General features: G+C 42.7%; 1 protein-coding gene across 4 annotated transcripts; it reads right to left on the minus strand.

The window, feature by feature from the left end:
- Positions 1-207: 207 nt before the first annotated feature.
- LOC101162301 (pleckstrin homology domain-containing family O member 1-A) lies at positions 208-23,255 on the minus strand. 4 transcript variants are annotated; one of them, XM_011480703.3, is made up of 10 exons: positions 22,975-23,255; positions 21,655-21,804; positions 10,792-10,932; positions 9,693-9,803; positions 9,500-9,601; positions 9,141-9,425; positions 8,285-8,382; positions 5,169-5,331; positions 4,972-5,084; positions 208-4,609 (listed from the first exon to the last, which is right to left on the minus strand). In XM_011480703.3, exons 1-10 carry the CDS (start codon positions 22,999-23,001, stop codon positions 3,826-3,828), a joined length of 1,974 nt encoding a protein of 657 aa, XP_011479005.1. In that variant the 5' UTR covers positions 23,002-23,255; the 3' UTR covers positions 208-3,825. The 4 variants fall into 4 exon arrangements, with proteins under 4 accessions (XP_011479005.1, XP_011479006.1, XP_011479007.1 ...); XM_011480704.3 differs by having other exon boundaries at positions 9,138-9,425; positions 9,503-9,601; positions 22,975-23,254; XM_011480705.3 differs by having other exon boundaries at positions 9,138-9,425; positions 9,693-9,797; positions 22,975-23,253.
- Positions 23,256-23,795: the final 540 nt, after the last annotated feature.

Consider the following 23,795-nt stretch of genomic DNA (forward strand, 5'->3'; position numbering starts at 1 on the left):
ACAGATCAAAGACAAAAAGGAGTAAGAAAAGAAAAGTAAAAGTTTATGCTTCAAAAACTCATCTTGTTTTTGTGCTTTCAAGATCGTTTTATTCCAACATTAAAAAAATGAGGGGAGATCTGTCCATTTAATTGGTTTTTACCCTGATCTCACTCCTCACCAGCAGTTTGGTTTAATCCAGTTTTCACGTGACGTCGAGGCCCTGAATGCTCCACACAGAAAATCCACAGTGTTTATTGATTTGGTGCAAATGACCCACAATGCATTCTTGTACACAGTAATTCAAAAAGCAGCATTCAGAAACATCAAGATCTACAGTCACGTCAGAAAACAAAGAAAGTCCTTTTTTTTTCAGCATCTATTAACAGTGATTACAGCATTGGATTTGCAGTTTGCAGCAGTTGTTCGGACACAAACATTAAAGTCAAATAAACGATTCCTCATTGAAACGCCACAAAGATTCTGAGTGATTGAGCTCTTTCCGTGTCGTTGAAAGCATGCGCTCAGTACTGATGACACAAAAAAAGTGCAGAAAGAGAGCAGTCAAACATCTGGACACAAAATAATCTACAAAAACCAACAAAAAACTTTAGGCAGAGTTGATTATTACACAGGAAGTGACTCTAGCAGAACCTCCAAAAGAAGCTTCTTCTGTACAAAAAAATGACAGAATGTGTGGAAGTTGAGCCTAAATATAAATCTTTTTCATCAGAAAACTCAACATGACCAATTAAATGTACAAAATAAGGGGTTTGCTATTGTCGAAGAGTTGAAATGTTTTTTTTATTTGAATTTATTAGCATTTGAGTGCATATGGATTCATAAGGTCACCCCACATCTGTGAAATTCTACATTTTTTAAATAGATCAGTCAGTAGAAAAGAAGAAAGTGTAAAATTACTCTTTTACACCTTATCCACCCTTCCCGCCTTTTGAAACTGACCGTCGGCTTATTGACTATCTTAAAGCTGGGCTGGTGTTCCAAACAGGAAGTACCCGCTGGTTCCCTGAGGCTGAAATTCCATAGCCTTCTACAGAGAAATAAAAGTCATTCTATTGGTCAGAATAACCGTTCTTGATCTAATACTTCTGTTTTTAACATTTTCTCGATAAACCTTGTTTTTTTCTGTAGTTCAAGTCATACAAGTTATAAACTGACCAATCAGAGGCCTCAATAAAAGTAGTCACGTCCAAAACGTTTGGCTCCAACATGGCGACCAATTTGACTTATAAAATTTGTCTAGAAACAGAAATGACAGATCTTACTCTTTGTGTATCTTAATACCTTTGTCAGTTAAAGCCCCACTCCGATGAAAATTGTGTTCTTAACATGTAAATGTGGCATTTTTCTCACGACGGAGGGAAAAAATTAAGCTTAAAACTGCATTTCTGAGTGTTTTTCTTTATTCAAATCAATGTGAATCAGGAGCTGGTGGAAAAAAGAGCTAGAAAATACGCTGGGCGGGCCAAAAGCTCACATCTCTGCAAAATAGGGTGGTAAAGAGGGGTGGTGGGGTAGTAAAAGGCATATTTCGAATGAACCCCTGCCGCTCTGCAGAAACTATGTTCTATAGAACGATCTTTTTTTTGTGGCTAAAAACGGCATCAACAACATCCTGCTGCTACAGTTTTTATAATATTGAGGCAGTATATCTCCCCACAGTTTCTAAAAATCTTTAACCCTGACTTTGACCTTAAATGCACTTGTTAGCATGACGGTAAGGTTCAAAACGAGCTACATCTGTACTGAAATGTGTGGTTTAATGTCACTGAGGGATTTCATGGGCTGATTAGCATAAATTGTTCAGAAATCCAGTGTTAGTGATGATGTCATCTGTGCATAAGAACCTATAAGTCAAACTGTTGGGTTTGGATTTTGAATTTGGATTTTAAATGAGGCTTTTTTGTGTTCAGTTAATGCTTAGCTTCTCTACCCACAATCCTTTGAGCACACCAGTTTTAAGTTATCAGATGTTTCTGTCAATTAGTTAAATTAATTAATTACACCCATGTTTCGAGCTTTTATTTTTGTAGTGTTTCAATTCAATTTTTATATTATTATTTCAAGTTTCTATTAGTCCTTTGTTTGCATCAAAAACTTTTTTTCCTGTGGCCTAAATGGATGTTTTCACTCACATTTATGAACAAGTCAAATTTAAAAATAACCTTTTTACCTGATTTTTCTTTAATGCAGCATAAGAGATCATCATTGACATCTGAGAAAATAAACCTGTTCATGCATACAATTTGTCATTCAACTATTCAAGTACACATCTGATGGATCACACGAACCCCTAACTGTCGTTATGTAAACCTTTCAGGTTTGAGGTTGTGTTACTGAAACCAACTAATGATCAAAATACCTGATAGTTATGCATATGTGGTCGTATTGAATCACATTTAAGGCAAAAAAAAAAAAAGTTTAGAAACGAGTCAGTTTATTTTTATGTAAATATAAATCCAGTTGGTAAAATTTAAGGCTACATTTATCCAAAGATGCAGTAAAATACGATAATATCCTGGATATTGGCTCATTGCATGCATCCGCAAAGTAAAACCAACTATTTATTTTGAAATAACGGACTGGTGTGTTTTTACAGTTTGCTGTAATTTGCAATTTGAGCCACTAGATGTCACTGTATTTGCTTAACTGTATTTAAAAATGTTAAATTTTTGTGTAAATAAAAGAAAGAACAGGATGAGATTTCTGCAGACAGACTCCTTCGGAGAAATATGGATGAGGAGATAACACACCGCTTCTTCAAGTTGTGTATTTTTTACAGCATTTCTATTGTTTTTCCAGACCTCTGATGACATATAAATTTACTCATGCAAGCGGAATTTGATCGCAGCCCATCTGCAGGGTGCTAACTTGATTTAAAAAAAAAAAAACGCCTCCACCTGCTTCACTTTAAAGAAAAAAAAATTGCTAATTCTCTGACAGCAAAGCAGTCATGCGTGATGAATGCATTTCTGTTTCTGTCCTTATTCGTCTTCCTGCAGCAAAATATTTACCTTTCAAAAACAAAATGATTCAAATATCCAGCATCTGTGCTTTTTTTTCTGCTGTGCTACAACACATTTACAAATGTTTTTCCACACAGTAAAATGCAAAGGAGTTCAGTGCATATCGTTTAGAAATGGGAGGCGCTGTGCTCTGACCAAAAAGTACAAATTTTCCCTGTGTTCATTATTGCTTTTTCTCATGTTCTCCCTGATTTTTCAGGATTTCTGGACAAACAGCTAAAGCGGGGCCCCAAAAAAAGAAAAGGAAGACTTCAAAGCCAGCGAAGGAATCAATCAAAATTCAAATTATTGAAAAGAGATCATTTGAAACGTGTAGCTGTGCGCAGAAAAGACAGGAAAGACTTTTTTTTTATATTCCAAAAGGTTGTAAAAAATGTTCACTTGGGGGGAAAAATGTGTTTCTTTAGAAAAAACAACACTGTCTTTAAAATCAGGGGGCTTTTGGTTTTGCTCACAGCAAAACGGGGACAAAGTAGTGCAGCAGCTTTTTGGTTCCTCACCAAAAGTGTCCGTCGCGGTTAAACGTGACTCGTTTTGAAAGAGCGGGCAGCAGGAGTGAGAGGGCTTCTGCTGGGTTAGTGCACTCTGGAGGATTAAAGTCGCTAAACCTCCTAGGAAGAACTGTATCACTGGTTTTAAATTAATCCACACTTGCTGAGGCGGGCACGTGTGTCCTCCCTGGATTAAAAGATAAAAATCATTGCAGAAATAGAATTAGAAATCCCAAATTAATCAAATCCCGCCTCCGTTTTTTTAGCATGCTGGGAAACCTGGCCTCTGTTGAAGAAGTGGAAGGACTTCAGGGCGTTTCTGACCCGTCTTCGTCCTCCGGTGATGTTGGCGAGGCCGGCGTGTCGTCCTCCTCTGCTGCGGTGGCGGTCGTCATCTTCTCGTAGGTCCTCCTGCGCTGCCGCCGCAGAGTCTGACTCTGCAGCTCCATCACCTCCTGCAGAACCTCCTGGGCTTCCTTCCACGAAGACACGGCCTCCTCCAGGAGACGCTCGGCCTCCGCCCGGCTCCTCTCCACCTCCAGGTCCTCCTTTGACAGCTGCACCGGAGTCGAGGAGTGAGGCATCGGACGTTTGTCAGAACAATCGAAGGATCCGGACACACTCGCAGACATCTGGCCCTGAGGAGGAGACTCCTCACTTCTCCCAACATGAGGAGAAGCCGTTTTGCTGCCCTGTGGTGAATCAGATCCTTCAACCTGAGAGGAGTCGGCTCCAGTGAGGCCCGGAGGAGGTTCGTGGCTCTTCTGAGTGGGAGAGTCGTCGGGCTTGCTGAAGGAGGCGCTGGACGATCCCTTGAGTTTAGCTGAGCGGACTCCGTCTGAACTTTTGGATCGAGGAGAGTCAGTCAGACGAGGAGAATCCTTCAGGCGAGGGGAGTCGGTGGCGGCGGCGGCGGCGGCGGCTTTAGCTGCAGGCGACTGTGACCCTTTAGAGCGAGGGGTGTCGGTGCCTTTTGAACGATTCCGCTTGGCTTTGGATCGAGGAGACTCCCTCCCTCTCATCCGGGGGGAGTCTTTGCTCCGCAGGCGAGGAGAGTCACTACTTCTGCTCCTGGGGGATCCAGACGACCTGCTGAGAAAAAGAGAAAACGAGACACCTTCCAGAAAGTTTCAGACTCTTTTCATGCCAGATTAAACTACAAAAAGTAACCAATTAAAGTATCAAAATAAGGAAATCTCCCCAAAAATGCTAAAAAAAAGAAAAGAACTGAGAGCGGGGTTGTACAGCTGCTACCCGCCCCGTACTCCTCCTTTCTACTCCAGCCACCCTGGTCAGAGCCACATGAGACAAATTCAGGAAAAAAACACTTTTTTTAATATGGCGGCTTTTCTATTGGTTTTGCCTCCATAGCAACCATTATATTCTTTGGTCACCAGAGGGTGACGAACAGGTAAACACAGGACAAGTACCCACAAAGAGGAGGTCCCGTTTACCTGGAGTGAGGAGAGTCAGAGCCTCTGAGGTGATGGAGCCGAGGGGACTCGATGCCTTTGAGGTGCGCCGCGCTCCCCCCCTTCTCCCTCTCTGCTTTGGCCTTCTGCAGCTCCTGTCATGATCAAAGGCCTGCCTTTAACGTCTGCCATTTGTGCTTTTCACGAGACGATCAGGGATTTAAGGACGGGTTTTAAACCTGCAGCCTCATTTCTTCCAGCAGCTCCTGAGCTCTCTGCATCTTCTGAGCGATGAGGCTCTGCAGCTGCCCCACCGGCTGGGCCGACGCCCCGTCCCCCGCCTCCTCCTCCGTGGTGCAGCGGCGAAGAGCGGAGCGGAACTCGGAGCGGATCAGCGCTGGCCTGCAGGGGGAGGACAAACACGGGCGCAAAGGGTGAACACCAGTGACTGTATGTGGGAGCTGGACTTAGTGGCCCCTCCCCCCTGACGTTCCAAACAGGAAGTACCCGGTAGCTCCAAGAAGAAAATCTCATAGACTTCTATAGAGAAATAAGAAAAAACATTCTTGCTAGGACAATGTCTTGTAGCGCAAGTAATTCAAGTTATAAACGGACCAATCAGATGCCTCAATTAAAAGTAGGTGGAGCCTGCTGGGCCCCCACGTCCACCGTTCAAACGTTTCGTTGACCGAATCCCCCCCGAATTGGTTTTTGAGTGGTAGGGGTGTGGACCTCCAACAAGCTCACTCCTGATTGAAGAGTGGTTGCCATAGAAACATTGACTCAGACCCACTCGAATCACTTCCTACTGATGTCATGTGGCTCCAACATGGCAGCAGTGTAAAATGGCCACTGATTTGACTTTATGTTGCAGCCGGAAGGGTTTCCTAAGGGTGACGTCACACTCACTGGCTCCAGTTCTCATTTACAGTCATTTGATAGGACGTAAAGGGTTACAGACTAGGGAGAAAAAATGTCACTTTCCCCACGATTCGACTCCAACTTAGATTTTTGTTTTGATTTGATTCGTAGTTTGTGCAATAAAAACAACAGAAAAATCCTTATTTTGATTTTACAATTAAAAACAAACCTTTCAGTTGGCTTTCCTAAGCCTGGTGGAATTGAAAAAAACTATTAAGTATATTAATTTTAGTGCAACACAGACGTTTGACGCTTTCAGCATAAACATACTGGTCTGCACTTTCTCCATCAGTGGGTTTATTGGATATTTCTGTTTTTTTTGTGGATCATGATGGTGTTTTGTTTTTTTAATGTATTAGATTTTGTGTTGTTTACTGTTCTGCTGCTGTTTGGATAGATAGAAACTGTTTTTCTTCCTTTTTGTTTTGGTTTATTTTTAACCAGATGTGGAAATTCCACAAGTGTTTCAAAGTGACTAAACGGTTTAATGAGGAAGATGAGCTTCAAATGGGGCAAAGAAAAAAAGGGCAAAGTAGGTTTAGACAGAGTAGTTTGTGTGGACATCCTACAGGCACTTACAGTACAGACCAAAAGTTTGGACACACCTTCTCATTCAAAGAGTTTTCTTTATTTTCATGACTATGAAAATTGTAGATTCACACTGAAAGCATCAAAACTGTAAATTAACACATGCGGAATTATATACATAACAAAAAAGTGTGAAACAACTTAAAATATGTCATATTCTAGGTTGTTCATAGTAGCCACCTTTTACTTTGATTTCTGCTTTGCACACTCTTGGCATTCTCTTGATGAGCTTCTAGAGGTAGTCACCTGAAATATTTTTCACTTAATAAGTGTGATTTCTTGCCTTATAAATGGGTTTGGGACCATCAGTTGTGTTGTGCAGAAGTCAGGTGGATACACAGCTGATAGTCCTACTGAATAGACTGTTAGAATTTGAATTATAGCAAGAAAAAAGGCAGCTAAGTACAGAAAAACGAGTGGCCATCATTACTTTAAGAAACGAAGGTCAGTCAGTCCGAAAAATTGGGAAAACTTTGAAAGTGTCCCCAAGTGCAGTCACAAAAACCATCAAGCGCTACAAAGAAACTGACTGACATGCGGATCGCCCCCAGGACAGGAAGACCAAGAGTCTCCTCTGCTGCAGAGGAGAAGTTCATCCGAGTCAGCAGCCTCAAAAAATGGCAGGTTAACAGCAGCTCAGATTAGAGAGCAGGTCAATGGCACACAGAGTTTTAGCAGCAGATGCATCTCTACAACAACTGTTCAAAGGAGACTGTGTGAATCAGGCCTTCATGCTAGAATATCTGCTAGGAAACCACTACTAAAGAAAGGCAACAAGCAGAAGAGACTTGTTTGGGCTAAAGAACACAAGAAATGGACATTAGACCAGTGGAAATCTGTGCTTTGGTCTGATGAGTCTAAATTGGAGATTTTTTGTGTAATGGTTTATGGATGCTTTGCTGGTGACACTGTTGGGGATTTCTTCCAAATTGAAGGCATACTGAACCAGCATGGCTACCACAGCATCTTGCAGCGGCATGCTATTCCATCTGGTTTGCGTTTAGTTGGACCATCATTTATTTTTCAACAGGACAATGACCCCAAACACACCTCCAGGCTGTGTGAGGGCTATTTGACCAAGAAGGAGAGTGATGGGGTGCTGCGCCAGAGGACCTGGCCTCCACAGTCACCGGACCTGAACCCAATGGAGATGGTTTGGGGTGAGCTGGACCGCAGAGTAGAGGCAAAAGGGTCAACAAGAGCTAAGTATCTCTGGGAACTCCTTCAAGACTGTTGGAAGACCATTTCAGAAGGTGTGTGCAAACATTTGGTCTGTACTGTACGTATCACGTGCACGCCCCGTGCATGCGGACACCGTATGACAGTACGTATCACCTGTACGTCATCCTTACACTATCCTTGCGAAAACCTCTTGATATGTTTACCCCACGCACAACAATGGTACATTCCATTTTCAACACGACCCTTGAAGTGTCTGTACTGTATGAGCCTGGAGGAAAACGCAGGACAACCTGCGCTCCCCTTAAAATTCAGCTGCTCTTCTCTATGATCCCCCATGAGTGCCAACAGGTGTATGATCATCCATGTGTTTTACAACCAGCATTATTATTACTTAATAAATATGAGGATTATTTTGACAAAAATGAAAAGTCACTATCAATAGATCTTAGAGTGCGTTTCTGCCAGTCAGAAATATATTTTATTCAAATTCAACTTTTCAAACTGGTTCTGCTTTGCCATAAAAACGTGAACGCAGTTTTAAATCACCTCAATTTTTTCCTCAGAAAAAAAGGAAAATTGGTTAAAACCTGTTATTTTTCCTATGCAAAAAATAGTATTTTATCAACAACTTTAATTCAGTGATTAATTTTTGACGCCGGATCACCTGGAGGAGTGGACTTCATCCATGGAGGCACAGCGACTCCGACCCTGCATGTTGAACCTCTTCCCTGGCTGTGGCGTGCGGGACTGACCCTGGAGGACCTGGAGGAAGAAAGCAAAATTCTTTTATCTGCACCGAGTGGAAAAAACTGTCAGTTTAAGAACAATTTCTAAAGAGATTTTTTTTTAGAATCCCAATCCCCAACCCTGTTTCCCCCCCCAGAATTCAGCAACTTTTCTTCTTAAACCTCAGAGATGGAAAATGAGCAGCTTAGTTGCTGATCTGGACGATGGGACTGATGCCCAGAATCAGAATCGGTTTGTCATCCTCTGGCGCTCCGTGTTTTTCCGGTCTGGATTTAAAATTCAGAAATAGTCTGAAATAGACTGAAGAAAAAGAAAGCCAAGGGTTCGGTTAAAAGAAAAAATTCTGCTATTCAATTTACTGGTACTGGTTTATGCCGCCATATTCCATTGCACACACTTTACACCTTTAACGACCAAATTTTTAATTTTCTTTTTTAGTAATGATGAAACCTGAAGGCTGTCATCCCTGGGATGTGCACACTTTTATCAGATATGGTTGATGCTTTCACAGCCCTGCATGATTTGTCGTCATGGCCATACTATTTTGGATGAGTTTCCATGGAAACATGCTTACATTATTGCAAAATCCTGTAAGAATTTGCTTTTCATATTTTGCTAAAAGAAAAAAAAAGACCAGCTTCTCTACTCTTTAGGTCCAAAGAAGAAGGAATGACTCTCAGACATTCACAACAGTATTTATATCAGGTGGCAGTGGATGCAGTTTATTAATCCTGGACAGAAATGTGGCTGTCGATAAAAGAGACCCTCACCACCTGCTGGTTCTTGTGGACCTTGGAGGCGTCCAAATGCAGCTGCTTTCCCCAGGACCGCTCACTCCCCCTGGGTAGACTGCTGGTTTTCAGCTTGGGCTCTTTGGACGTCACCCGCAGCTTTGAAACATCTGTGCCGGCTCTCTGACGACCTCCGACCCCCTTCTGAAGGTCGACCCGGAAGCTGTCCTCCCAGGAGTCGTGCAGGTCGTCCTCGTAGTCCGGAGAAAAGCCGTCCTCCTCTGCGACCAGGTCGAGCGTCAGCATGCCGTGAGAGGAGGTGGACGCCTGCCAGAGGGAAGTGGATCCCTGTCAGAAAATAATGTCAAATCTGGAATAAAGAGAGGCAAAAACAGTAATACCACGGCCAGCAGGTGACCTCGGGTCGGCAGGCGGCGGCCCTGAGGAATTTTTGCTCGGTCTCTGGTGGGATGAGCCAGCGTGCTATCCTCCTCGATGGTCACCTGGACACAGACAGATGGTTACAGTCTGATGATGATTCATCCTCATAACAAATGTTTAATAAAGTCTAAGGATGAATAAATAAAGCCCCACCTCGTCAAAAACTCGATTCTTGGCTTTGGTGATGGCCATGTTGAGGGCGTTGACCCACGACTCCTTTTCTTCAGGACTCACCGCCAGAAAAACCAGGTTAGGAACCTGCAGCTGGACACAGAAACACCTCAAAATCCTGGAAAATGATATTGTTTTTAAATAACCAGAAAGGTTATATATAATGTTTTGTAAATTTGCAGATGAGGAACACATGGGATCTTTCACTTGTTTTGATTCCCTGACCTCACCTCAGCTCGGGGCTGTATTACATGAGGTTCTGTACGTGTGGAAACAGAAGACACCACTTTTTCTTAGTTTGTCTCGACGGCACCAAACATGCAGCGAGCCAAAAGAGTGGACGGCCATGTGGGAGTGTTCATGGATTATTCTGACTCGCCACCTAACGGGATTCTGCAGATTACAGGGGAAAAACGAAGAAAAACAGAAAGCAGCGGCTCCCAGCCAATCAGCTCAGTTCAGGAGAATGTGCGGCGGGCTTCGGGAGCTGACAACCACCAATCAGGGCAGGGAGACTTCCAGTCCAAGTCAGGCTGGATGGGGTCATCTCTGAGCGGAACTGAGGTACTGACTGCCGTGTCATGGGGTTCTGTGTGGTTCTGGGACTATTTGCAGCGGGTCCAGTTGTCACTGGTGTTATAATGGAGGTGTGGACTGAGGGACAAACCTGATTTAATTCATACGCTTTGACTAGTTTGAGGAAATCGGTAAAACCTGCAGACGCACCGGCCCCTTTAAGGCCTGGAGTTCCCCATCCTTGTCTTAAATCAAAATAAAAGCCCCTGTTCCTTTCCTTCCACATGTAATTTCCCTTTTTCAGTACCTGGCTGTCCTTGCCCAAACAATTTCTTTATACTTGTCATATCAGGAGAGTTGCACTCTGTACATAGAATCACGTGCAGACCATATTTCTTGCTAAGCTAACTTTGTTGACATAAAAGCCATGTACAGACGGGAAAAGGCTGCAACATGTCCGGTTCTGTCTATGATATTGCTATGGTAACCCGTAACTTACAAGTACCCTGCATCACTTGTACTTGTTCCAATGATCATAAAGTCATCTGTTGTTGTCCGGTCTCACCGTATTTCCCGGATGCCGGCAGCGCAGCACGGTGAATCGGCTGTGGTTCTTCTTGCTGCGACTCTTCGCCTTCCTCAGCTCCTCTGAGCGCTCGTAATCCGCCAGATCGAACACTTCCTGCGCTTTACGCTCATCTTTCACCTGCAGACACACACAAAAAAACTATTTTTGTTTCCTGACTGATACACAGTCATAATCTGCATAATCATTGAAAGACCCAACTAGATCAAAATGGTATTTTTGATGTTTTTAACATGTTCTTGTGGCATTTTTCCAATGATAAAGAACCTGTTTAAAGAAAATTTAGATTGAAAATGCATAATCACATTAAAAGACCATTGGGAAGGCTTGGGAAATAACTAAAAATATCATATGAGTTGGCGCTTCAAACAAGTTACACTCTTAAACCTTTACATACAGTTACTTTAATTTTCACCAGCAGAAAAAAATACCAAACAGCCAAGCATAAACTAAAACTAAAATGAAGAAAAACTGTTTCTATGTATCCAAACAGCAGCAGGACAGTAAACAACACAATATCGAATACAGTCAAAAACCAAAACACCATCAAGATCCACAAAAAACAACTATTTCATAAATAGTCCATTTGGGTTTTTTTCATCATATGAACCATGATTTATGTAGATCTGTAAAAAAGGTGCACTTGTCTCCAAAAAGCAATCACCAGTCAAACCATCGCTGCAAAAAATAGCTGGAAGTTCTTTTTTAGCGTCTAATGCACCAAATCATGAATAAAACACAAAGACTTTTCATCTGCAGCAAAGAAAGAAAGACAGGAGGATCTGTGAAATGCCAAACAAAAAGATCATTCACAGACAAAAACATGGACCAAACAGGCCATTCGTGAAAGAATTTTGACGTTTTTTAGCACAAAATTGTAGAATTTCTGCAGAATAACGTATTTCTCAAGATTTAAATTCTGGATTATTTCTGGTTCCCTTGATGTTGAATCAGGATGAAGTCCATGCTGAGTGTCTGTCTCTGTCCTTACAGAAGACTGTTTCGGAGAAGACGCATCTGCTGCACACATTAACGCACACAAACGCGATCACATGACAAACAGCTGGTTCAGCACAGCTGTGTCGTCAGAGCAGGCATGAACACTGAGGATCCGATTTAATCCCCTTTTTTTTAATAGTGAATAAATGTTTGTGAATGATTGAAAACAGAACCTCCGTTTATTATTTTAGAATTTAGCCAAAAAAGTAGTTTTTTTTGCCAGTGAGCGTTAAAGACGGAAATACAAACATGTGAGGGTTCCCTTCCCTTCGTCTGCCTGATGAGAACTGAGCGAACCAGAGAGCTGGAAGTAAAAGAGGAGCTCAAAGGATGGTTAAAAAGCTGTACGAGTCAAAAAGAGGAAGGTGAAAGATAAGTGCCCCTCCAAAAAATTACCCATTAAAGTTCTGCATTTGAGCCCAAACTATTGTTCTGTTTGACTTTGCAAGCAGGGAGGATTCAATTCAGCCAATCAGAAGGTCTAGCATGAATGGAAATTTAGGAGCATCAAAACTCCACTTCAAAGCCTGCTTTTGTTTTTTTCATCCATTCAAATATGTGATTGGTTCACCGTTTTGACGGATTCAAGGTCTGCTGGTAGAAGAAAGAAAAGCGGGCCCCCACCATGACACTACCACCACCACGCTTGCCTCCCATTGTGGGTTTTATTTACACTGTAGTTAATTCTGATTACCTGGGACTACGGAAAAAAAAACAAAAAAGCATATAAAACAAACAAGTTTTAAAGTAAACTGCTTTAGAGGTAAAAAGCGGAGTCTGAACTCCCGGATGAAGATGAGATCAGTGGGAGCTTCAAATTAAGCTCAACATGTTGAGTCGCTCTCCGTTCGCCTTCCATCTTTAATTTATCACAGACATCTCACTTCTTTCAACTTTAAAAAGTTCATGAAAGGAAAACGACATCAAGCTGAGACCCTTCCGCAGAAAGTTGGTATTTTATTGCCTCAAAAACTTTGCGGAAACCTTCATTTATTTTTCACAGAGCTTAACTCTTGTGGAATTGTAGATTTAAATAAATGAAAGCAGGAAAGTTGCCACAGGACGCTTTTCCATCCAACCAAATTTCAATGAGTTCATGGTTGCTATGTTTCTACTGTATTAACATCCCATAAACCACGGCTACGGTTTGGTCCAGTTGTTCCACTCCGAGCACGGATTGTGTTCAGACTGAGGAATTTCAGAGTAACCCAGAGTTCCGTCCGACTGGAAACGAACCAAGACCACCTCCAAAGATGGGTCAGAGGGCGGTTGGTTGGGTGTTTTCAGACTGAAAAATGTGTTCCAGGATTATCGTGGCAAAACAAACTCAGATCTACTTCACGCAAACCGAATGTGACCATTCTGAGCATAAGGAACCTGTCTGGTCTGCAAGAATTCAAAGTGAAAGGTGGAAAATCTAGAGATTGTGCCAAATAAAGTGGTGGAAAAAAAGGTAATTGGGAAATCACCTAAAAGTCAGAAACTACAAACATACAATATTTCTTTAAACAACTATTGTAAACCCACTATAATTCCTAATTTTAGGAAAAAAACAAGTTCATAGACTGTTTGTTGACTTTTGAGGCCTCCTGCTTCTTGTAAGATAAAATTAACTCATTTATGACTCCAGTGAGGGTCCTTGGGCATTAATGCCTACCTCACAACATGAGAGACAATGAACCACATGTCATGCCAGCTCAGACATCGCCCGGCCAAACAAGGTCTGCGTCAGGTGCTGAGGAACCAGAGCACACTAATGGAAAGTGGGCTACTGGAACAAGACGGAAATGGACTAGATGTGAGAACAAGGTTCTGTTAGAATGCTACTACTCAAGTAATCCCACCCAGAGGGGTTACATGCAGAGAATGTGGAATGAATGGATGCTTCAAAACCCACAATCAAGGCTAACTGCCAAACAACTGGTAGCTCAGTGCTCTAATATCCACAAACGGCAACTCCTATCACAACTTGTGATTGAAGCGATACAATTCAATGCCATGGGAGAGCCAGAACAGCAGGTCAGAGAGGAGGTTATGCCACACTCCCACCCTGAGATTGGGTACACAGCCCCAACAACCATAATTACGCTGAGCGAGGCAGCAACTGACCTGAAAGACACGATCATGCCTACAATGAACACTAGGGAACCCCGACACCAACTACAACGGTTAAGTGATGTACCGCCTGAAAGTCTACTGGAAACTGTGAATGAAGCATTGAGGGCAATTCCTACCACAACCATCACAGAAACCAATGAACTGGTTTACACTTCAGCAGCAGTGATCCTTGAGATGCTTGGCTATAAGAGCAACCATGGAAGAAAACAGTACCCACCATGGAAGCAACGGTTAGAGGCCAAAATCTCGGAAGGATGTGAGTAAGCTGACAGAGGCTCAAAGAGGTACAATGAGAAAGCAAGTACCTAAGATATACAGTCAGATGCCCATACCTGAAGCACTGGAAACTGCCAAACAAAGGCTCCTAGCCTTGAGCAGCCGCCTAAAGAGGTACACAAGAGACAATGAAGCCAGACGGATAAACAGGCTCTTCGCAACTCAGCCTGCAAAAGTGTACGCTCAGTGGCAGGGTCAAAACAGCCGAGCAGACCCACCAAGGCTAGAAACTGAACAGTACTGGAAAAGTATATGGGAGAAACAGACAGCACATAACAGCAGAAGCAAACCCAGTGGCTGGTCTCTCTGAGAAAAGAACATAGCAACCTCCCTGAACAGAATCCAGTAACCATCACAGTGGCAGACATCCAAGAAAGAGTCTCAGGTATGAAAAACTGGACAGCACCGGGCCCTGACATGATACATGCCTACTGGCTAAAGAAGGTTACCGCACTCCACGAGCGCCTGGCAGCACAAATGAACCAGCTGCTAAGAGATGGGACTCACCCCGAATGGCTAACGGAAGGGCGAACGATCCTGATCCAGAAGGATCCCTTAAAGGGTGCAGTCCCATCCAACTACCGGCCAATAACTTGTCTATCCACAACATGGAAGCTCATGCCAGGCATCATTGCAACCAAGATAAATAGGCACATGGATCAATTCATCAGTAACACACAGAAGGGCATTGGTAGAGACTCCAGAGGAGCCAAACACCAACTCCTGGTCGACAGAACAGTTGCTCAAGACTGTAAGTCACGACACACCAACCTGTGCACAGCCTGGATTGATTACAAGAAGGCCTATGACTCAATGCCACACACATGGATCACTGAATGCTTGGAGCTGTACAACATCAACAGGACTCTAAGAGCCTTCATAGGAAACTCAATGAAGCTGTGGAAAACCACCCTTGAAGCCAATGGGAAGCCACTTGCACAAGTGTCCATCAAATGTGGGATATACCAAGGTGATGCTCTGTCCCCACTGCTGTTCTGCATAGGTCTCATTCCCCTCAGTCAAATAATCACCAAGACTGGCTATGGATGCTCAGAAATGGAGCCAACATCAGTCACCTCCTCTACATGGATGACATCAAGCTATATGCTAAGAGCGAGCGTGACATTGACTCTCTGATCCACACCATCAGGATCTACAGTACTGACATTGGGATGTCATTCAGGCTCGAGAAATGCAGCCGGATGGTGACAAAGAGAGGCAAGGTAGTCCACACAGGAGGGGTCTCACTCCCAGAAGGAACAATAACAGACATCGAGGACAGTTACAAGTACCTTGGAATTCCACAGGCAAATGGCAACCTGGAGCAGGCAACAAGGAAAGCTGCAACAGCTAAATACCTCCAACGAGTAAGGCAAGTCCTGAGAAGCCAGCTCAATGGCAAAAATAAGACCCGGGCAATTAACAGCTACGCACTGCCAGTTATCAGATACCCTGCAGGAATAATAAGATGGCAAAGGAAGAGATACAGAACACGGATGTTAAAACACGAAAGCTCCTCACCATGCATGGAGGGTTCCATCCCAAATCCAGCACCCTGAGACTGTATGCTAGCCGCAAGGAAAGAGGCCGAGGACTAGGGACCGTAGAAGCCACTATCCAGGATGAAACATCCAAGATCCATGAGTACATCAAGCTCAAGGCCCCAACTGACAGTGTGCTCAGTGAATGTCTAAGGCAATGGAGAGCAGAGGATACAGTGCTGGAGGACAGATCCTCATGGGAGGACAAACCCCTGCATGGGATGTACCACCGGACCATAACTGAAGTGGCTGATATCAAGAAGTCCTACCAATGGCTAGAAAGGGCTGGCCTACAGGACAGCACCGAAGCGCTCATCCTGGCAGCCCAGGAACAAGCCCTGAGCACCAGAGCAATAGAGGCTCAGATCTACCACACCAGACAAGACCCAAGGTGTAGATCTACCACACCAGACAAGACCCAAGGTGTAGATCTACCACACCAGACAAGACCCAAGGTGTAGGCTGTGCAAAGAAGCGCCTGAAACAATCCAGCACATAACTGCAGGGTGTAAGATGCTGGCAGGGAAAGCATACATGGAGCGCCACAATCAAGTGGCTGGAATAATATACAGGAACTTGTGTGCAGAATATGAACTGGAAACCCCAAGGTCAAAATGGGAAACACCTCCGAAGGTGGTAGAGAATGAGAGGGCAAAGATCCTGTGGGACTTCCAGATCCAGACTGATAGGATGGAACCAAGGTTGGCGAACCAACCCGACATTGTAGTGGTGGATAAAGAACAGAGGAAAGCCGTTGTGGTGGATGTGGCAGTGCCAAGCGATGGGAACATCAGGAAGAAGGAACATGAGAAACTGGAGAAATACCAGGGACTCAGAGAAGAACTGGAGAAAGCATGGAAAGTGAAGGTGACAGTGGTGCCTGTGGTAATTGGAGCACTCGGGGCAGTAACCCCCAAGCTGGAGGAGTGGCTACAACAGATACCTGGAAAGACCTCAGACCTCTCAGTCCAGAAAAGCGCAGTGCTAGGAACAGCTAAGATACTGCAGGACCCTCAAGCTCCCAGGCCTCTGGTAGAGGACCCGAGCTTGGAGGAGAAACCACCCGCGGAGGGTGAGAGGGGCGTTTTTTATATCTATAGATATATATATAGAGATATATAGATATATATATTTAAAAACATTTTTAATAAAAATCAAATAAATGACAACCATCTCAGGTAAGGAGTTAAAGGTAAAGAATCAATAATGACAAGCTTAGTGGATTTGGGAGAATGAAGCTCATAATTCAGGTTCTTGATCCAAACCAAACCCTTTCTTTGACCTCAGAGAACCTGAACATTTCCTCTGCTTTTATCCGCAAATGAACAAACGTTAAAGGTTACGTTGCTGCACATCACAAATGGATAACTATGAAGAAATCTTGGTGCTCAAAAGCAAAAAACTAGCCGGAAAGGGCCGTTTTCTGAATGCCCTTGATTCAACTATCTTGAACTGTCAGCAGCTGGGCACTGCACTGCATGTGTCTGTGAGTGTGCATGAGAGGTCACGTGGTGCGCTGAGTGGCGGCAGGACACTGAGCTGCCGAGCAGCTTCAGTGCAGCGATCAATACGCCAGCTGGAGCTTTGTGTTCCTGTGAGAACCCCACTTCCTCCTCACTGTGAGGACTGTGGAATCGAGGCAGACGGGGCGTTCTCCTGACGGAGCCGACGTGAGGCCACCAAATGCAACCAGAGGAACAGAAACACGAGTTTCCTCTGCCGAGATGCAACCGAAATAGCCTCTCAGTGCGGGAAAGGCAGTTTCTTTGACAGAGTTTAGTCATCAGCCCCCAATCCAACACAGAAATGAATGTCATTAAATAAAGTTAATGAAGTGAAAAGCTGAGAAACAGTTTTCTGAGCTCACTTTGATGACACACATGAACATTAACAGAATTCATGCTTTTATTTTGGAATTATCCCGATGAGTACAAGTCTTCTCCTTCTTGTCTTTTCCAAAACAGAACTTCATACAACTGGAGTTTGACCTGCTGGTGAGTTAAACTCACATTATTGAACCCATTTGTGTTTAAGGACACGATTAAAGGAATTTAGGGTGTTCTTTTTTGTGTCTTGTTATGTCCCACTCCAGGCCTGGACTGAAAGGACCGGAATCTTTTTGCAATTCTTCTTTCTTAATGCACCTTTGAGAAAAAAGAAACTTTGAAATTAGGACCAGTGTTTTGGGGTCCATTCTGTGGAGAAATAATATTTTGCTCTAGCAATCTTCCCGATATGTAATACATCCCTTGTTACACGGAACATAGGTGAACTTTGACCTCGGGAAGATGTCGCCATCTTTACAAAAAAAAAACGTTGTAATTTCTACAAAGTTAACTGTTTAAGCACCATTAGGAAACTATATTTGAGAAATAATGTTGGTTTTGAAGAAATGGCGCTGCAAGCTTGTAAAAATGGCGTTCCCCTGTTGCTCGCACATTTTTTTAACAGAATACTGTGAAATTGAATAAATGAATCGTTGGATCGAGCTGAATGAAATGATATAACACACGGTATGAGCATGTTAGAAATGTGGGTGTAGTTGACAAGAAAACCTCTGTTGCCAAGGAAATCCTAACATGAACTTTTGCTGATTCTTCTAAAAATGACATCGACCTGTTCGTCATCCTCAGGCAACTGAAAAATAAGATGGTTGCTATGGAGATAAAACCAATAGAAAAGCCGCCATTTTGAAAAAATGAATTTGCCACATGCAGCTGTGACCAGGGTGGCAGGCAGGGACAGCCGCTCAGCCTGGGAGGACAGGTCCAACAGGGAGCAGCGAGGGGGGGTGGCCCTCAATGACGATCAATTTGAATCTTTAGTTAGTAATATTGACATCAATAACTTAAAGAAATAGCTGTAAATTTGCAGTTTGGTTTTTATTTTTTCGCAGTGAAGCTTAAATACTGGAGAAATGTGGTTTGTCTGAGCTTTAAGAGGGAACTCGTGTTGCATCCCTGAGTCGTTTGGTCTTTTGCAGCATCTCACGTTGCTGCAGGGCTCTGAAGCAACACAAAGAGTTCCATGATTTTTATACTCAAGAAAGTCCAACTCAGCGCCACGCCGTCCTTGGCGTGCTCTTGCATAACCCTCCAAAGACACGGTGAGACACTCAGCACTTTAGCCTGGATGCTGCAAACAACCACTGCAGCAGCTGAACACCTGTCCTCTGTGGTGAGTTCAGGGAAACTTGGATAAAAGAAAAACCTGCCAGCCTGAAGTTGGAAGATGTAACTCAAAGGATAAATCAGGCAGAGAGTGAACCATAAATCACCTAAGGATGCAGAAAGAACTCTTAGGATACGGCTATGACATCTTCTACCGTTAGTTGTATCTTAATGTTTACAGTGGACAGAAAACAGCAAGCGCTCTCTTTCTCTGTCCTCGTTGCTCTGAAACTGTCTGGCTTTATACAGCAGTGACTCAACATTGCTCTGAAATGACTCAGCGTTGTCTGAGCTGCATATTAAATATAAACTGGGATCTCTGTGTTCCTTCGCTTTGGTCTAATAAAACTTTTGTTTGAAAACAAATGTTCTAAAATGAAAAAAAAATGTTATTTTTCTTTAAATCTATCAAAATTCATGAAAAACAGCTATGCTTCTTGGCAAAAGGGTCCATACATCATGTAACAGGACCAACAGTGTCCCAAGCAGATGACACCTCAATGACATTTTCCTCATCCTGGTAGGACTCAGGTACTGTAGGTTAACGTCTACAGACCTGCAGTCGAGGTCTACAGAACGTTAAGGCCCAGATGATCTGGAACATGCAATATGCAGATGACCTACTACAGTATCACAAAGCCTCCACAGAGCTTCACAATCCAGACCACTTGAACATAATGTTCAAAGATGAGTCCAGACTGTAGATGAGAACTGGACTGAGTGACCCACCCCCCTGGCCTTTCAAACAGGAAGTACCTGCTGGCTCCAAGAAGCCAAAATGCCATAAACTTCTATAGAGAAATAAATAGCTATTATACAGTCATTCTATTGGTCAGAATAACCATTCTTGCTCTGATACTTTTTTTAAACATTTTCTTGATAATCCTAATTTCTTCATATTTTTTTCTTTATCCCAAGTCATTCATACTATAAATTGACCAATGAGATGCCTCAATAAAAGTAGGCATAAAACGTTAAACGTTAACTCAGGCTGACCCAGGACCAATCACCGTCTTGTAAAAAAATGGCGACTTAATTGACTTAATTGAGCTGGAAGAAAACTATTTTCTACGGGTGACATCTCACTCACTCGCTCCAGTTCTCGGATACAGTCAATAGTCTAGACTCCGTCTACAGTTGTGTGATCATAAATACCAAGAGATGCTATGAAAGAGTGGGGAAGGCTTTGCCGATTGCTGCACTGACAGAGTAATATCTTTCGGTGGAGGCAGTATGATGGTGTGGGCCCGTAGCCATGGAAAAAAGGAGGCTCATCTTCCCAGGAGGCAACCTCAATTCAGATGAAATCCTGCAACCAAAGACTAGATCTGCAGGATGGGACTGAATTTGCCCTTGAGTCTAGACCAGGGGTCGGCAACCGGCGGCTCTTTCCTCCCTGTGCTGCGGCTCTCTGTGTTTTTGTAAAATAACTACCATGTTCTCAGATTGTCGTGGCGCCTTTAACACCGTCGGGTAACGCGAACAGGCAGGAGGAAGAGAGCAGGTTGAACATGCGGAAATAAAATGGACAAAAGATCAAAGGAAACTCCAGGCTCATAAAGAATACAAATAATTAATTAAATATCCCGATAGCATTTTCAATCAATACGAGTATTGCCAAATGAACTATCGCGATATTTCGGCGAAACGACTGTTTTCTCACACCCCCAGTGTTGCGGCTTCCAGTGCTTTCATTTCTGTGGGAAACTGATCCAAATGGCTCTTTGAGAGGTACAGGTTGCCGACCCCTGGACTAGATGATAATCAGGGAATTCCTCCAGAACTTGGTCGCCGTGGAAGCTGTCTGGTCTGCAAGAATTCTTGACCTTCACCTAAGAACACCAGTGGGATCAGTTTAAGTGTGTCATATATGCCGGAATGAGCAACGGGACTTGTTCCTACTGCAGTAAAATCTGCTATTTGTTGAGGGAATCAACTGTTGAAATGCCTTGTTTCCACCACGTTCTATCGCCTATTTCACCAACAATTACTACTTAGAAGATCTGTAGAATTTGACCTTCTGCTCTTTGCATAAATACACGTTTTTCATACATTTTAACAAGAAGATCCACTCTCCTTTGATCTACTGTATTTTCAAATCTTTCCCAGTGGTAAAAAAAAAAAGAACTATCGTTTTCTAGAACATAGTCGTTAATTAGAAACTCACCTCTGAGTTGTGAGGGCGGGACAGTTGCTGGGGAGCAACCCCACCTCCACTTCCCATCACCAATTTGTTTACATGATCTCCCGCTAGCTTACAGACCCTCACACCCTCTACCTAACATCAGCAGTGCCACAGACTTGGGGATTGGAGCCAGATGGCAGCTCAGATGAGGAAAACAAAGACGTACGAGTCCCTGTTGGTCTACAAGTGGATGCATAAGAATGGAGAGGAGCTTGTGGCTTGCCGTAGTAGCTCCTATGTCACACCTACAAGTTTCAAAAACAGCATTTTTTTGGTCTGAAATGCAATTTTCAGCTTTTTTTTTTGTTATATAAATGTCCTCGATCATAAGAAAAATATCACAAGAACATGTTCAAAACACCATTTCAGTGTAAAAACGGATTTTAACTAGAACATAATCTACCAAAAACAAAATATCTTGATTTTTTTGCACAATAGTAAAGTTATTTATGATTTGAAATAAAAACACAAAATACTTCAGCAGAGAAACCTTAAAACTCTTTGCTCTGATGCCAAATAACGGCCTGTTTGTGGAGGAGTTTCCAGCGCTCACCTCCTTGTCGGAGATGTAGAGGTGGTCTCCTCTCAGCATCACATAGCGGCTCTTCCACAGCTCTCTGAAAATCCCTCGCCCGCAGAACTTCCGGATCCAGCCCACCTTCTCCAGCTGGTAAACCGTCAGCGAACCGGAATCCTGAACGCCCTAAAAGACCCGAGCGATGGAAAAGAGCCAGGAAAAGTGAGATGTTCTACTAGAGATTTTTTTTTAAAAGAGGTTAAAAAAAGGATGAAAACATCTTTAATCTTTCTTTGATTGCATCAGGGGAAATCCTTTTGACTGGGAATGACAGAGAGAGTCCCTCAGCCTCCAAGATTTTTTAAATAAAGTTAAAGGGATGAAGGAAACGCAGATGAAGGAAGCGGAGCAGATGAGACGCCGCGTTATCCTGACCACAGAGGAGGAAGCAGATTAAAGCTTTTTGTCTGAGAAGGGAAAAAGAAGAGGAGGCCAAATCTTCACGATGATCATGTTTGTCATGATCCTGCTGCTCTCTGCCAGCCTGACCTACTTTAATTACATAACAGCATGGCATTGACAGAGAAGAGCAAGCTGAGCTCCATAATGAGACCGCAAACAACAAAAACTCATTAAAAGAGGAAATAAAGATTGTTTTATTTTCTAAAGAAATTACTTTCAAAGTAGTTTGTGCTTTACAAATCCAAATAATTTTTTCTTGTGGAGTTTTATTTGTTTATTTCTGTCTAAAACCAGCAAAAAATATGAAGTTTTAATTAATATTATTCAGCCAAAGTTCAGAAAAACACAGTATTTATGACTCAGATACCAAATTTGATCAAAAAAATGATATTTTAAAAGGTTTTACTGTATTTTTAGATGTCAGTGTTTACATAAAGTTGGTTTTAAATCAGATTTATTAAAAAGTATCATTATTTCTAAAGTGATTTCTGACTAAAAAGAGTATTTTTTTCTGTGTGTTTTTATCATAATAGTATGTATTTTATGAATGTTGGACACAAAAACATATTTAAAAATATCATAAATGGCTAAAAATGTTAGATACTATTTAAAAAAACTTGTAATAATAATAATAATGAATGTTTAGTCTTTTTGTTCTGAACAATAAAGCTTTTCTCAAAGAGAAAATGTGTTGATTAAAAGAATCATCCTTTTTTTCTTCTTCTTCTATTGAGCGGCATGAATACTGATGATCGGAACCGGGCTGGTCTGATCCCGGTGTCACGTCACTGACGGACCATAATCAGTGTATGAAGTGACCCGGTTCCGCGTGCAACCGAACTCCGGAACAGAGGAAGAATGTGAGGAAGGCTGTGCCCATGATGCATCACTCACCCGCCTGCTCTGGTTGCTTTTCTTCATCCTCCCCGCTCACAATCACGCCGTTCGGAGAGGAGGTTCGGTCCGGCCCGGCCAGCTGGACGGTCCCTGCCCGGGTGGATGTGCGGCGGCTGCGCTCCTGCTGTGCGCCGGTGTTCGCTCGAACCGCGCCGGTTCTGCCGGTTCAGCTCCGCATCTGTTGTTCGCAGGGAGGCTGCATCCTCCTTGTGCGCGCGTGCATGAGTGCGCGCGCGTTTTCAAGCTGGTGATGATGATCGCGCTCTGTTGCTTTTGACACGAGCTTCCTCTGTCGGGGACGCGCACAGTCTGCCGCCTTCATGCTGTTGAACGGCGTGCAACAGCGACATCTAGCGCCGAATCAAGGGAAGCGACGTGGGCAGAAAATGAAATAACTACAGCAAAAATAAAAAAAATTCAAAATTACATTTTCATAAAATAATATGAATTACAGTTTAATTCAGAAATTTAAGTTAATTTTTTTGGCCCAATAAGAAATAACATTTAACTCCTGTGTTTAGAAATGTTTTATAAACTTTTCCGTCTTGCAGACTTATATTGGTGTTTCAATAATTAATCAATTGATCTGATCTCCAATAAAAAAATTCAATATAGACTAACAAAATTATAAGTTTTATTTTTCTTTGAAACAAATTTTTGTATTTTTCAAATAAAACAGAACAAAAAAGCAAAATATAGCTTTTTGAATGTAAAAATCTACAATTTTGCTTTATGACAATTACACAATTCCTCATCTCTAATCAATAGTAAAAACTGGTTATAACCAGACTTATATCGTTTTTTAAATGGTAATTTGA

The sequence above is a fragment of the Oryzias latipes genome, chromosome 11 (genome assembly GCF_002234675.1).
Source record: "Oryzias latipes chromosome 11, ASM223467v1".
Lineage (NCBI taxonomy): Eukaryota > Metazoa > Chordata > Actinopteri > Beloniformes > Adrianichthyidae > Oryzias > Oryzias latipes.